Source organism: Schistocerca americana, chromosome 7 (assembly GCF_021461395.2).
Source record: "Schistocerca americana isolate TAMUIC-IGC-003095 chromosome 7, iqSchAmer2.1, whole genome shotgun sequence".
Classification (NCBI taxonomy): Eukaryota; Metazoa; Arthropoda; class Insecta; order Orthoptera; family Acrididae; genus Schistocerca; species Schistocerca americana.
In genome coordinates this window covers 311,752,277-311,766,411 of record NC_060125.1, presented here as the reverse complement: position 1 = coordinate 311,766,411, position 14,135 = coordinate 311,752,277, and the positions used below count along the sequence as shown (strand labels likewise).

The 14,135-nt window shown below is 45.4% G+C and overlaps 1 protein-coding gene across 1 annotated transcript in view; it reads right to left on the bottom strand.

The window, feature by feature from the left end:
• LOC124622361 overlaps positions 1-12,474 on the bottom strand; it is a 479,351-nt gene extending 466,877 nt beyond the window's left edge. The window contains exon 1 of the mRNA XM_047148040.1: positions 12,218-12,474. Within this exon, the coding sequence (XP_047003996.1) occupies positions 12,218-12,286 (69 nt within the window). The 5' untranslated portion in view covers positions 12,287-12,474. The remainder of the gene's footprint in view (positions 1-12,217) is intronic.
• Positions 12,475-14,135: the final 1,661 nt, after the last annotated feature.

Sequence of the window (14,135 nt, the reverse complement as noted above, 5' to 3'; positions counted from 1 at the left end):
GATATATCATATACATGTCCCGAAATGCTATCCCAAAAAAGAAACTACTATTTATCTTCTCAATGTTTTAATGTTTTATTACTACAATTATTTGTCACGTTCAGCTGTCAACATTGATTTGTTACTAACTTTTCATCTATGGTTTGCTGCGTCACAGCTTTCGAAAATGTTGTGAAGAGATATTACTTGTGATAGAATTTGCAGGTCGGTGAGTGCTGTGAGAAGGATGTATGTAATTTGTCTGTACTTAGATTTTGTTTGCACGCTGTCATGTCCCTATGTAAATGGTACTTATTAAAATTTTCTTTTGTTTTTTGTGCGTTCCTTTGCATAGGTCTGTATAATTATTTATTATTTCTGATCCTTCTACTGCGGCTTTTTGTGTATGATATTTTACTTGGGTTATAAGATTATGTGGAAGGCGGTTGCTGCTTTTGAGGATTTTTATGTCGGTGTTTGTCTGTTTACTTATGGTTCATATCCATAAGGCGCCTTAGTTTCTTTTAAATCTCTGATGGAACTATCTTTGTTTCGAAGCAACTTTTTAAATGAAGAGAGAATAATGGCTTCAGGTCCTGCAGACGATGAGGTGATTACATACTTGGTCTTAGATATTATGTCAGCACCGAGAAAGGTCGAGAAACGAGGAAAATCCGCCGTCGTTGAATCGCAATGTCAGAAAGCTAGTACAAACGAGAGGTGGCTTAGTAGTTAAGACAAATGGTCATCTAACTAAACAGACGGACTGTTGTCGGCATGCCCTGCGCTGAATGCAACAGACGATACGCAAGGCAACAACACGAATGTCAAGTTCAGCTCGTGGCGTAAGCATGAGCCGGCCTTGCAGGAAGCTTGGTGACGTATCCCCGCCGCGGGAAAACTTGAGAGCATCCGGTATTACCACAGAGAATATTTATTGCCTGTTCAAACAAATTTCGGGCTTGCAGCCGGTCGTCGTTCAATACCTCGCACGACATTTCAACTGGGCACCTGCCAGTCATCTTCAGGTGAGCCGTCGCAAACTGGCGAAAACGTCCTCCGTTCCGCAATATATAGCGTACTGTAACTATTCTGCGCATGCGTCGAAAACTTGATAGTTGAACCACACTGCCCGCCGGCAGCGCCCTCGCTGGTGGAATAGCGGAACACAGTCGCCCTCTACGTTGCTGTTTGCCACGGCCGTCGACGCACTCTGTCGTCTTCGATTTGAGCAAATCGTGGAGATGATGGGGTTCCATGCAAGCCGCTGTCACGGTTTAACAGATTTTCCGCCAGTCGTATTTCTACTGATTCTGTAATAATGGAGTCCCAGAAAGACGTTGCTGTGGACAAAATCATTGTTTTCTCATACTCCATTGAATGCCCAGTAGAAATACAATGTTCAGCAATAGCGGACTTGCTTGGCTGCAAAAGGCGGGTGTAACGTTGATGTTCAGTGCAGCTCTTTCCTCAACTTATTTTATGTTTAATCAAGAATATTTTGAACAGACTGACGGTGTCGCCATGGGTAGCCCCCTGTCTCCTTTGGTGGCCAACCTTTTTATGGAGGATTTTGAAGAGAGAGCGCTTGTATCAGCTGCCCTGAAGCCAACAGTTTTTTGGCGGTATGTGGATGACACTTTCATAGTGTGGCCTCATGGAGAAGATAAATTAATGGAGTTTCTACGTCACCTCAACTCCATTCATAGCAACATCTGGTTCACCATGGAAATAGAGAAGGATGGTTGTTTGCCTTTCTTGGATGTCCTGGTTCGAAGGAAGAATGATGGTTCTCTAGGGCATTCAGTTTACCGGAAACCCACTCATACTGATTTGTACCTGCAAGCATCGAGTTGCCATCACCCATCGCAAACCATGAGATTGCTTAGAACACTTGTTCATAGAGCTCATACTGTCTCAGATCTGGATAGCTTACCTCAAGAACTCGCCCATCTAAAGACAGTATTCAGCGAAAATGGGTATTCCATCCGTCAGATTAACAGGGCACTAACAGTTAAAACTAAGAAGCAGGAAGTGAATAAAGAGGAGAACATGCCGGAACAATCTTTAGCTTTTCTTCCTTTCGTTGGCAACACTTCGTTTAAAATAGCAGGAATCCTCCGAAAATTTCAGGTAAAAGTGGTTTTCCGCCCACCATCGAAGATTGCAGACCTTGTGGGATCAGTTAAGGACAATCTGTTACTACGAAAGCCCCGAATTTACAAGATACCGTGCCAATGTGGTATGGCTTACATAGGTCAAACCACACGCACCGTGAAAGAACGCTGCACTGAACATCAACGTTACACCCGCCTTTTGCAGCCAAGCAAGTCCGCTATTGCTGAACATTGTATTTCTACTGGACATTCAATGGAGTATGAGAAAACAATGATTTTGTCCACAGCAACGTCTTTCTGGGACTCCATTATTAAAGAATCAGTAGAAATACGACTGGCGGAAAATCTGTTAAACCGTGACAGCGGCTTGCATGGAATCCCATCATCTCCACGATTTGCTCAAATCGAAGACGACAGAGTGCGTCGACGGCCGTGGCAAACAGCAACGCAGAGGGCGACTGTGTTCCGCTATTCCACCAGCGAGGGCTCTGCCGGCGGGCAGTGTGGTCCAACTATCAAGTTTTCGACGCATGCGCAGAATAGTTACAGTACGCTATATATTGCGGAACGGAGGACGTTTTCGCCCCACCCCACATTACCCCATCCTCCATGACGATCGACCCTTTCCTGATAACCTCAGTAAGGCTAACCATTTTGCTTCCCACCTATCCGAGGTCTTCTCCATTCCTGACGATCCCCATTTTGATTACTCCCTCTTCCCCACCATCCTTGACCGCACTGACACCTCTGTCCCCCCCCTCGCCCCTAGCTTCCAGTACTTGGATCGGTTACCCCCCTCAGACATCAACACTCCCATCACCACGCAAAACATCACACTCGTCCTCCGCTCCAAACGCAACACCGCCCCTGGTCATGATGGCGTCACCTACCGTCACCTCAAGGAATCCCCTCCATCCTTCCTGTCTGTCCTTGCTACCCTGTACAGTGTCCTCCTCTCCACTGGATTTTACCCTGACCTGTGGAAGACTTCCCATGTCCTGCTGTTCCCTAAGCCTAACAAACCCCCCTCTGCTACCTCTTCCTATCGTCCCATCTGCCTCGCCTCCATGTTCAGTAAGGTCTTTGAGGCCATCCTCTCTCGCCGTATCCACCGCCACCTTAACCAGCACCGCCTCCTTCCCCTTACCCAATGTGGCTTCCGGCCTTCCTTCTCTGCCGACGACCAGCTCCTTAACCTTACCAATCTTCTTTCCCTCCAACTTAACTCCCGTCGCTCTGCTATCTTTGTTTCCCTTGATCTCCAGAACGCCTATTACTGTGTCTGGCATCCCGGGCTCCTTTTCAAACTCCAGACCTATGCTCTCCCCATTAACTTCGTCCGTCTCGTTGCTTCCTTCCTCTCCCATCGTCCCTCCTATGTGACTATCCACAATTCCAACTCCCGTACTTTCTACCCCTCTGCCGGCGTGCCCCAAGGTTCTGTCCTTTCCCCTCCCCCTCCTGTTCATCTTCTCCAGTTCGCTGATGACACCGCCTTCCTAGCCCTTTGTCCTACCCTTCAACGGTCCCAACGTACCCTCCAAACCCACCTTGACCAATTCACCGCTTGGTGCAACCAGTGGTTCCTCCGTGTTAATCCCTCCAAGACCCAGGCGATCATCATAGGCCGCACCACCCGCTCCTTCCGCCTTCATGATTTCTACCTCACCATTTATGGCCATCCTATCCACCTCACTCCTACCCTCAAATACCTTGGCCTCACACTCGACCGCCACCTCACCTGGACTCCCCATCTCCTTACGATCCAAAGCAAAGCTCACAACCGCCTCCGCCTCCTGAAACTCCTGTCCGGCCGGACGTGGGGTCTGCATCCTTCCACCATCCTTCACACCTACAAATCCATGATCCGCCCCATCCTTTGTTATGCCAGCATCGCTTGGATTTCCGCCCCTCCCCGGTTCTATAAAGCCTTCCAAATCCTTGAACACCATGCACTCCGCCTCGCCTTCCGCATCCGCCTTCCATCCCCCACACGCATCCTCTATGACCTCATCCCCTTCCCCCACCTTCTCCTTTTCCTTGAACACATCCGAACACTATATATTGTCCGCCGCCTTGATCCTCCTCACCCCCTGGTGTCTCCCTTCCTCTCCACTCCCAACCAGTTGCCGCGCCTTTACCGTTGTATCCCTCCCTCTCTCCATCTCCACACCCTCCATCTCCTTTCCCAACACAACTTCCACCGTCTACCCCTCCCGGATGATGAGCTTCGCCCTGACATCTACCCTTCCTACCAACTCTAACCCCCTCTTCCTGCCTCCTCCTCAGGGCTCCCTCTCCTCCCCCTCCCTCCTTCTGAGCGGATTTCCCCTCCTACTCCCCCTCCATCTCTTGTGCCTTCTTTCAGTTTCTCTGCGCTCCCTCCTGCCCTGTCTTCCCTTTTCTTCTCCCGCCCCATGTGTCTCCTGCCTCTTCGTGAACCCACGGTTACCCCTCCTCTCTTCATCCCGCCGCTTCCCCAGCTGCCCCATGCTCTCCCCTCCTTTTCCATCCTATCTGACCTTTCCCTCGGCAGGTCCCACCTGGTAGTTCTATTCTTCGTCGTGTGTGCTCCAAGTGGGTTTTTACGTGTGTTGTTTTGGAGTGTTTTTAATACTGTGGCCAACTTTTAACCTGTGCATGAGCATCCAGTGTCTTCTCTGTGTTTTAAGAATCGCCAACTGTGTTTTTTAACTTTCTGGTGACTTTTTTAACTGTCCCCCATGAACGTCTACATGTCCATGTCTTTTTACCTCCATTTTCTCCCCTTACTCTGTTTTATGTTCCCTTTTTTATCTCCTTATGTATGTATTATTTTATTCTTTGTCGTGTCACTCGGCTGAAGAGCGGCGGATTGTGCTGCTGACAGCCCTCCCCTGCCCTTATGGGGCAGGGGAATGAAATCACAATAAAGAAAAAAAAAGAAGACGTTTTCGCCAGTCTGCGACGGCTCACCTGAAGATGACTGGCCAGTTGAAATATCGTGCGAAGTATTGAACGACGACCGGCTGCAAGCCCGAAATTTGTTTGAACAGTCAATTCGCCTGGAAAATTTTAAAATTCACAATATTTCTTGCCATTTGTCTATTCATGTCACTTGTGAGAAAAAAAGAAAAAAAACTTTGTCCAAAATAGATTTGACAGTACTCCTTTGATCCATTGTTGACGCAACTACTTAGATCTGAAGATGATCCCGAATGATCGAAACATCGTAATCTAATTAAACATGTGCAACTGAGATGAAACAATAAATGGCAATTATCTTCAGTTTGATGGTGGTTTGTAATAGCACACTTTTGCAAAAAAAATGGCTCTGAGCACTATGGGACTTAACATCTGAGGTCATCATTCACCTAGAACTTAGAACTACTTAAACCTAACTAACCTAAGGACATCACACACATCCATGCCCGAGGCAGGATTCGAACCTGCGACCGTGGCGGTCGCTCAGTTGCCGACTGAAGCGCCTAAAACCGCTCGGCCACACCGACCGGCCACACTTTTGCAACTTTTTATTGTTGCTGCCTTACTTTCTGTTATAAATTGTACCGGAAGATAATCTGCAGCGCAGATTGGAACTGGTCGCCGGTAATACAAAATTGTGTTTGAGGCGGTGTTTGTTAATTTTTGATTCCTGTAATCTGGCTACAGGTTAAGTTGAGGTCTGTATCTACAAGTCTGGCATGGAATGATATATATAGTACACTAAATAGCATACCACAGTGCCATCCCGTTTGCGAATTGTGTGTTCATTCGGAGGTTATTTAATTAAGACGACCCCTTCATACTTTTGCAATTTTCAAAAATATTGGTTTACGTCTTGTTCTTCCTTAAATACTGTGTATAATCACGCACAAAAATTTGTCCATCTCCACTGCTGATACGGGACCAATAGGTGGGATCCCTGAAAGAAGTCACAGTAGTTGCAATCTGATAGCAGTGTACACATTCGAAGCTCCTTTTAGAGCGCATGCTACTTTGATGTACAGCGTTGCACTGCAGTACAGCACTGCGCTATATTGTCTGTAGTACTACCGTGTAGCAGACTTGCGCGGGACCTACAGCAGTGCGTCCTTCCTTCGACACTGCCGCGTTACGCAAGCGATCTGGCAGCGCACCTTGACACGGACGTCGCGTTTGGGGCGAAAGTGTTTTCTGTAGCAAAACAGCGCTACTTCATTCAGGAGAAAAGCGCTCTATACCGACACATTAAGGAGACAACTTAATGTCGTCAGTTTCTCCCGACGGTCTCGTGAAGTGAAACGGAAGACTAATACGGTTTGTCTTGTGGATAAAAAATAACTATCACTTACATTTCGTAACTGAGATATATTTCGTTTCATAACGACACCTTTGCCTAACTGATTCAGGTGTGTTAATGAGTTTTAATATTTTCGCTTTTCTACATATGTCCGTTGGCTGTTCTACACCGAAGAGCCAAATAAACTGTTACAGAAGCTTAATATCGTGTAGGGCCCCCGCGAACACACAGAAGTGTCGCAACGCGACGTGGCATGGACTTGACTAATGCCTGGAGTAGTGCTCGAGGGAACTGATGCCGTAAGTTCTGCAGCGCTGTCCATAAATCCGTCAGAATACCACAGGGTGGAGATCTCTTCTGAACAGCACGTTGCAAAGCACGCCGAATATGCTCAATAACGTTCATTTCTAGGGAGTTTGGTGGCCAGCGGTAGTGTTTAAACTCAGAAGAGTGTTCCTGGAGCCTTTCTGTAGCAATTCTAAACGTGTGGGGCGCCGCATTGTCCTGCTGGAATTGCAAGGCTCAATGGACTCGAATGGATGTAGGTGATCAGATAGGATGCTTACGTACGTCTCACCGGTCAGATCCGTATCTAGACGTACCAGGGACCCCGTATCACTCCAACCGCACAAGCGTAGCACCATTACAGATCCTCCACCAGCTTGAACAGTCCCCTGCTGACATGCAGGGCGCATGGATTCATGAGGTTGTCTCCATACCTGTGCACGTAAATCCGCTCGATACAATTTGAAACGAGACTCGTCCGACCAGGCAACGTGTTTCCAGTCATCAACAGTCCAATGTCGGTGCTGACGGGTCCAGGCAAGGCGTAAAGCTTTGTGTAGTGCAATCAAGCTACACGAATGGGCTTTCGGCTCCGAAAGACCATATCGATGATGGTTCGCACGCTGACACTTGTTGGTGGTCTCGCATTGTAATATGCAATATGCGGAAGGGTTGCACTTCTGTCACGTTAAACGAGTCTCTTCAGTCGTCGTTGATCCCGTACTTCGAGGATCTTTTCCCGGCCGCAGCGATGTCGGAGATTTGATGTTTTACAGGATTCCTGATAATCACGGTGCACTCTTGAAATCGTCGCAAGGGAAAATCCCCACTTCATCGCTACCTCGGAGATGCTGTGTCCCATCGCTCGTGCGCCGACCAGAACACCACTTTCAAACTCACTTAAATTTTGATAACCTGTTAGTATATCAGCAGTAACCGATCTAGCAACTGCGCCAGACACTTGTTGTCTTATATAGGCGTTGCAGACCGTAGCGCCGTATTCTGCCTTTTTACATATCTCTGTATTTGAATACGTATGCCTATACCAGTTTCTCTGGCTCTTCAGCGCATTTGCCCTTCTGGACTAAAAACCAGGGAACTGCCTTTTACATACTGGTGTGCAAAAATACATACGAAAGTATATTTCGCATGATGTGTCACTGCTAAGTAACAGAGTTCGATGAAACTTGGACAATATGTACAAAGAACTGCTACAGTACACCACAGAAGGTAACTGAAAGAAATACCCAATGAGACGAACAGAAATGACACTATTATTTGAAGACAACAATTACACTGAACTCACCACGATTTATGATTATGGACATTAAAAAAGACGGTAATATTGCTCTTAATACGGTGTGTGTTCACCACGGACGGCAATGTATGAAAAGAAAGCAAAGGGAAGACATCAACTAGAGGTAAATCTGTACCGGTTCTCCTTGAGTGTAAAGTTTGTCTGAACACGACGAAGTGCTACTGGAGATAGTACTATTTTACCCACAAAATGTTTTATTCAATCGAAGAGGAGGTACTATTAGCTAACATGGAATCTGAATCATTAAATCATACATTTTTCATGGACAATGGTAAATATCAAAGTAAGTTTCAGCAAAAAATAGCAGAGCACAAAACGAACATGTTATTCAGCTGTTTCAAAGCCCCCTTGTTGCTGGGTGGTAGTCAACCGTGAGTCGTTCGTGCTCAAGCTTTCGCGATCGAAGTCATTCCAAGTAAAATTTGTATGGGTGTATTACAGAACTGATACGAAAAGGATGGTGCGATTTCTCATCTAGTGTTGTATGTGACATACCTCAGCACCGCAATGAGTCCCATCTACGATGAGTCAGTAAGGCCCATCATTCCAGATGACACATCACAAGAGCGCTTCATTATACTGTGCAATGATTCAGAAACGTAAGCTAGGAGAAGAGAGGGAAGGGCTTATTCCTAAATTGAAAAGCCAGTGATGGAAGACATTCACAACTTTTGCCACGGGCAAAGCAACAGTGAACCGAAATTCAACCGAAACTTGCACATTATTGCGTCATATATAGAACTCCACCAGCGTCCCATGGCGAACGTCGATTCGAGGAATTCTTGTGAAACAGAACTGATCGGAGCACAGATGACAACTAATTTTTTTTCCTCGCATAATCTACATTACGTATTGGGTACTAAAACTCGGAAAGAATTTTTGTCTGGCAATACCGTTCCTCTGTTGCAATCATAATAGTTACAATGACGGCTATTAAAATTGAAAACGGTAATAGTAACAAGTCGATCACTCATGAGTCCGAAGCAGATCTTGAACACCGCCATGTTTTGCTAGCTGCGACCTGTTATAGACCGCTCCTGCCTGTATACTCATTCGCTCAGGGAATTCGAGTAAGGGACACAGGTTACCTTGTAATCCTAGACACGGTACCATCTGGTACTTGCGAATAGTATTGTAGAGATTAAAAGCACAGCAAGTGACAAGAAATTCTCAAATTCCTAAAGCTAAATTTTCCGTGGCTCGATCGATAAAAAATGGAACGCTTTTCCTATACGATCACGTTGTTGCGAGTCTGTTAAGATTTTTTTTTTCTCAGGAACGGATAGTTATAAAGTTGAAATTTACGGTCCCTTGACCGTGCAAAAATTTTAACTTTCTAGCTAAGTGCACTCTAAGATACGGCCACATGTCAAATATTTTGATGCTCGCGAACTCATGCGTCAAAACCTATAGATGAGCTGTCTATGTACATAATTCAGTTTGTATGAAACACTCGAGCGTGAGTCTTACTTGCACTTGTCCGTTTTTCTTTTCACTAGTCTGATCCACCAAAGTGGCACCGTTACAGTAAAATTTATGTAGAGAACGTTGGTTGTAGCGTATCACCATGAGCCGAGGCGGTAATAGTACTCGACGATAAAATGACGTAAAACCTTAAGCAACCTTCCCTAATAAATAAATCGCAATATTAATATTTTCTCATCGAAACAAATTGAATTACGGGAAAGAAAACATTTGATACCTGCGCCTAGGAAGAGACTATTCTAGAGAGCAACTATTGCGTTGTCTGCGACGGGCATTAGTCAGAAGTTCACAGAACCATGCGCTCATTCACGTTCCTGTCACGCGAGGTGTGAATCGCTGCAGTTCCCGGAAGGATAGCGACAATTCGAACCAGGCACACGAGTACTCCAGTGTGAAAAGCCGGAAGGTCGTAATATACGTTGGCTGCTGTATACACGTCTGACAGAACGATGTTAAGATAGATGAACAAGTTAGCGTGATGGATGTCGCTGACATAACAGCGATATGGGAAGGAAACTGAAACACCTCGCCCAAACTGCTTACATAGACGAAAAACTGACTGCTTACGTATGTTTCTTTTCCATACAATCAGTCGTAAAGCGTAGTGCCTCAGATAAACATTATTTAGTATTTTTGCTTTATAAGACGCGAGCAGGCAATTCATAGTTAATATGACACACCTCACCACAAGGTAAGACTCTTATTAAATGACAGGGTACTCCACCGAAATAACAGGTCACCATTGTGATAAGTTGACACTAACGTTACAATCACTTTAGAGCAGAAAAGAGAAATATACCATGTGTTGTATAGGACCCTGAAGGTGGGAAAGTCCCAAATGGACCAAGAAATTAAAGGGAAAGCGAAGGTACATGGTTGGATCGATATACATAGGTTATATAGGATGAGTCTGGAGGAAAGTACACGCTTCGAGGGCTTCGAGGTCTGAACGAAAAAAAGAAAAAAAACAGTCGGACATATGCCCTATTCTAAATTGTTTGATAGAACAAATATATGCATTGTTATTTATTTTCTGCATTATTCAAATATTGTCATTGTTTACAAGGTACCACAGTAGTGTAGAAGAAGCTAAGGCGAAGAATTTGATACAGGAGGCTTGTGGTACATCAAGTCGGGAAACTCTCTCAAACTGGCCTCTAAAATCTACCTAAGCTACAGAGTACGCGCATCGCGCGAGAAATATAAGCTATTTTGAAGGAAATTTAACGTAGTTTAATTGTGTACTGCGACACGTTTGCGCTGGAGGGTGCGGTTTTCGAGTCATTCAAGAAAAACGTACAAAAGTAATATTTAATATGTTCTGTCTCGGAAACCATTCGGAACAGGGTGTATGTCCATATGAAGTTTTTTGTTTAGAATCATTCAAAGCGTGTACCTATCCTTCTTACTCACCCTGTATTTTACTCCATAGTGATATGTGCTAAGCATAAACCGAGGCAAGAGATGCATCTGTGTGTGTTTAGCGAAGAATTTTCGAAAGTGATATGTTTGAGACGTCACACCTTCGAGAAAGTGTGACATTGTTATCCCCTGAAAGGCAACGAAAGAAACAAAGAAGAGAAATTGCATCGAAAAAATAGGAAATTAACGTGAATAAACTTTACTGCTGGAAATACATGAGGGGCATCCTTGATTAGTTAATCTCGTGAAGATAAACAACGTTATAGAGAGTAGCTTATATTATGCGGCTAATCGCGGGTACTGAAGTTCACAGAAAATCGCACTCATTCACATTCCCCTTTCTCTGAAGGATATGTTGTACAAAGCGTACAAGAAATTCTTATCTCCTTACACCATATTACAATAGACCACGGGACTACAGCTGCTGCTATATCTTTATGTAGCAGGGATTGCTCCTGTAGCTGTATTTCTAGGTCTTATTTTATTTGCAAATCGATTTCGATGTTACATTGCACTATTTCAGGCCTCTACAATACCATACGTGGAAACTGGGCAGTCATCGTTATGCATCTCATTTATGATACAAAAAAGTCTGTAGCTGTGTTGAATCTTCGATCCTGCTATGGTCTGCCCGTGGCAGCACGTCAATAAGCAACTGATTGCAAATAAATAAGGACTATAAATACAGTTAAAGGGTTTACGCCTACTACACCAAAAAAAAATATCCTTGGTAATGTTAACTTCAGAGAGCGATCTTTCGCAATGTAAGTTAGAGACACTTTAAATCATTCATGACAGTATCAAAACAGAAACAAAGATGAATCAGTTTGTGTTTTGCGTTGATTACAGTGACGCTAGATTTGTTTTTAACAGCATCTTGGACTGGCATAAATGCAGATGACAAACTCGCCCAATATATTTTCATGAGGCGGTGCCCCAGAGATCTTACATATTTGAAAAATGTCATATTACCGCCCAGAGCTGCTGGTAAAATATTTATACAACCAGTTTGTCATCTGACTGTCATCATGATCATAAAAGTACTCACAGCATCATGTTAGGCGAGATATAAAATCGTTATCGTCAGGTAATAAAATCATGAATACTACACTGGCATCACGTCGTAATATAAATTACGTCGTTAGTGCTAGGGAGAGCACACATTCGTGCTGAAACTGCCATTGGCGTCCTTTCTGTGAGACTGGGAGTGTGGGGATGCAACCCAACGTGGGCTCGCGGCAGAGCAGCTGTGATCGTAGTCGGCACACAGCTGACGCTTCATCTGTATAGTGCAGGGCAGTGGTCTGTTTAGCACGAGAAAAACCCACTACTTTGCCGTCGCCGCCTTACCTTTATGAAGCAGGCGTTCAGCAGCACTGCCGCGGCGAAACGAAGCACAGCGGACGACACGCTAGCCATGGCGCCTCCAGCAACTAAACACGTGTCTTTGTCTCGGAGAACAGAAAGCACCGGCGACGCACAAGTGTTCCGCAGGACGTCGTTGTAGCAGAAGTCAGCAGTGAAACGTGGGCGGGACGTCAGGGAGTGCGTGTCATGGCCGCACACGGCAGCGGCTCGGTCGCGACTGGCGCTGGCGAGGCCAGGTGGGCTGTGACGTCACGGCCGCCACTTTCCCAGCGCAGACTGGAAACTGGAAGGGGCAGCGCAGCCTGGCGCAACCGCCGGCGATGGCTGCTGAGCTACCAGTCTGCGGCACGCAGCCGAAGCCACAGGTGGGCGCGCCGCGCCCAGGAAGCGAACTTCCAAACATTCCACGGCGCACTTAAAAAGAGGCTGAGTTCGCACATAACGTCAAGAACCTCGCGGAAGAAAATTTCCAATAGCGTTTTTATTGACAGGGCTATTGAGGCAGCTGAGAATGCCATCGCAGTTGAATGAGGCCTCGTCTATGGAAAATACAAACCGTAATAAGTTCGGCACTGCTCGACTGCTCTCTGTATTCCTTTAGTGATCATAGGAGAATGAAACTGTGTGGAAACATTTTTAAGGACATGCGGGAGAGAAATTACGAACAAATCATTGAAAGAAACACACTTTAATTCCCACACTAGAGGTTAACGTTCCGAGAATGAAATTTTCACTCTGCAGCGAAGTGTGCGCCGATACGAAACTTCCTGGCAGAGCAAAAATGTGTGCCAGACCGAGACTCGAAATGGTGGAACCAAAGTTGTGAGGACGGGTGGTGAATCGTGCTTGGGGAGCTTAGAAGGCAAAGGACTCGAGTTCGAGTCTCGCTAAGGCACACAGTTTTAACATGACGGGGAGTTTCTGGGTAGCATTTGTTAATTACGTACTAGAGATGGATCGTTCGCGAACTAACGGGTCCAAAGGAGCGGTTCACCAAGATGAACGGAACGAGCGAGGAACGAATTCTAAGGAACAGTCTTCCATAGTTCACTTCGGTCGCGGCTTTCTACTTGTAGTTCCCGGGAACGGGAAACGTTCGGTCTCGTTCCCGTCTGTCTCGGTCTCGCTCGGCTGGACTCGTCCTTCGCGCTGCCACTCGTCGTAGTTCCACTGCCAACTGCTCATAGTTCAGTATAGAGTTGTTCGTTTCGTTCGCTTCTCACGCCCATTCTAGATCTGTCTCAAACCTTTTTTGAATTCTGAACTTCTGTTTCTTTTCGTATTCTATTCAGCGTCCACCACCGGCAGTTAAAATATATTTTATAATTACGTAAATTACATAAAAATTACGTGGTGTTTCATGAATACATATTTTTAGGTAACAAAACGGCGTATCAGCTTATTTCACTATTTCGATAAACAGTAGAAAAAATAGTTGTAAAAAGACAAGATTTTTTGTTATTACACATGCAAAGGACGTCGGCACGACACTCACGAGTGGCCATTTTCCGTCTTTTTTTGATCCAAGGTAAAAGAGCATGTTCATTGTTATGGAAGGCAGACCGGCTTACAACCGAATGAAGCCCGCGCGTCGTAATCGAGTGTATGGAGTCACATTTGGCAAAGAGAACATGACTCCTACAATATTATGTCAGTGGTACAGGGTGGCGAACGAAAATTCGGCCCAGAGTACGACTCCTACAATATTATGTCAGTGGTACAGGGTGGCGAACGAAAATTCGGCCCAGAGTACTAGACTGCTGATTGTCGCTTACCAATCGTCATCTATTGTTTCGAAGTTGTTTGCATTAGCTTACTTGTTATTTCTTCACTGCCTAATTATTACATGTTTATCTATTCTGCTCGTAGCGGCAAAAAATCGTGTGTAATTGGTGAGCAG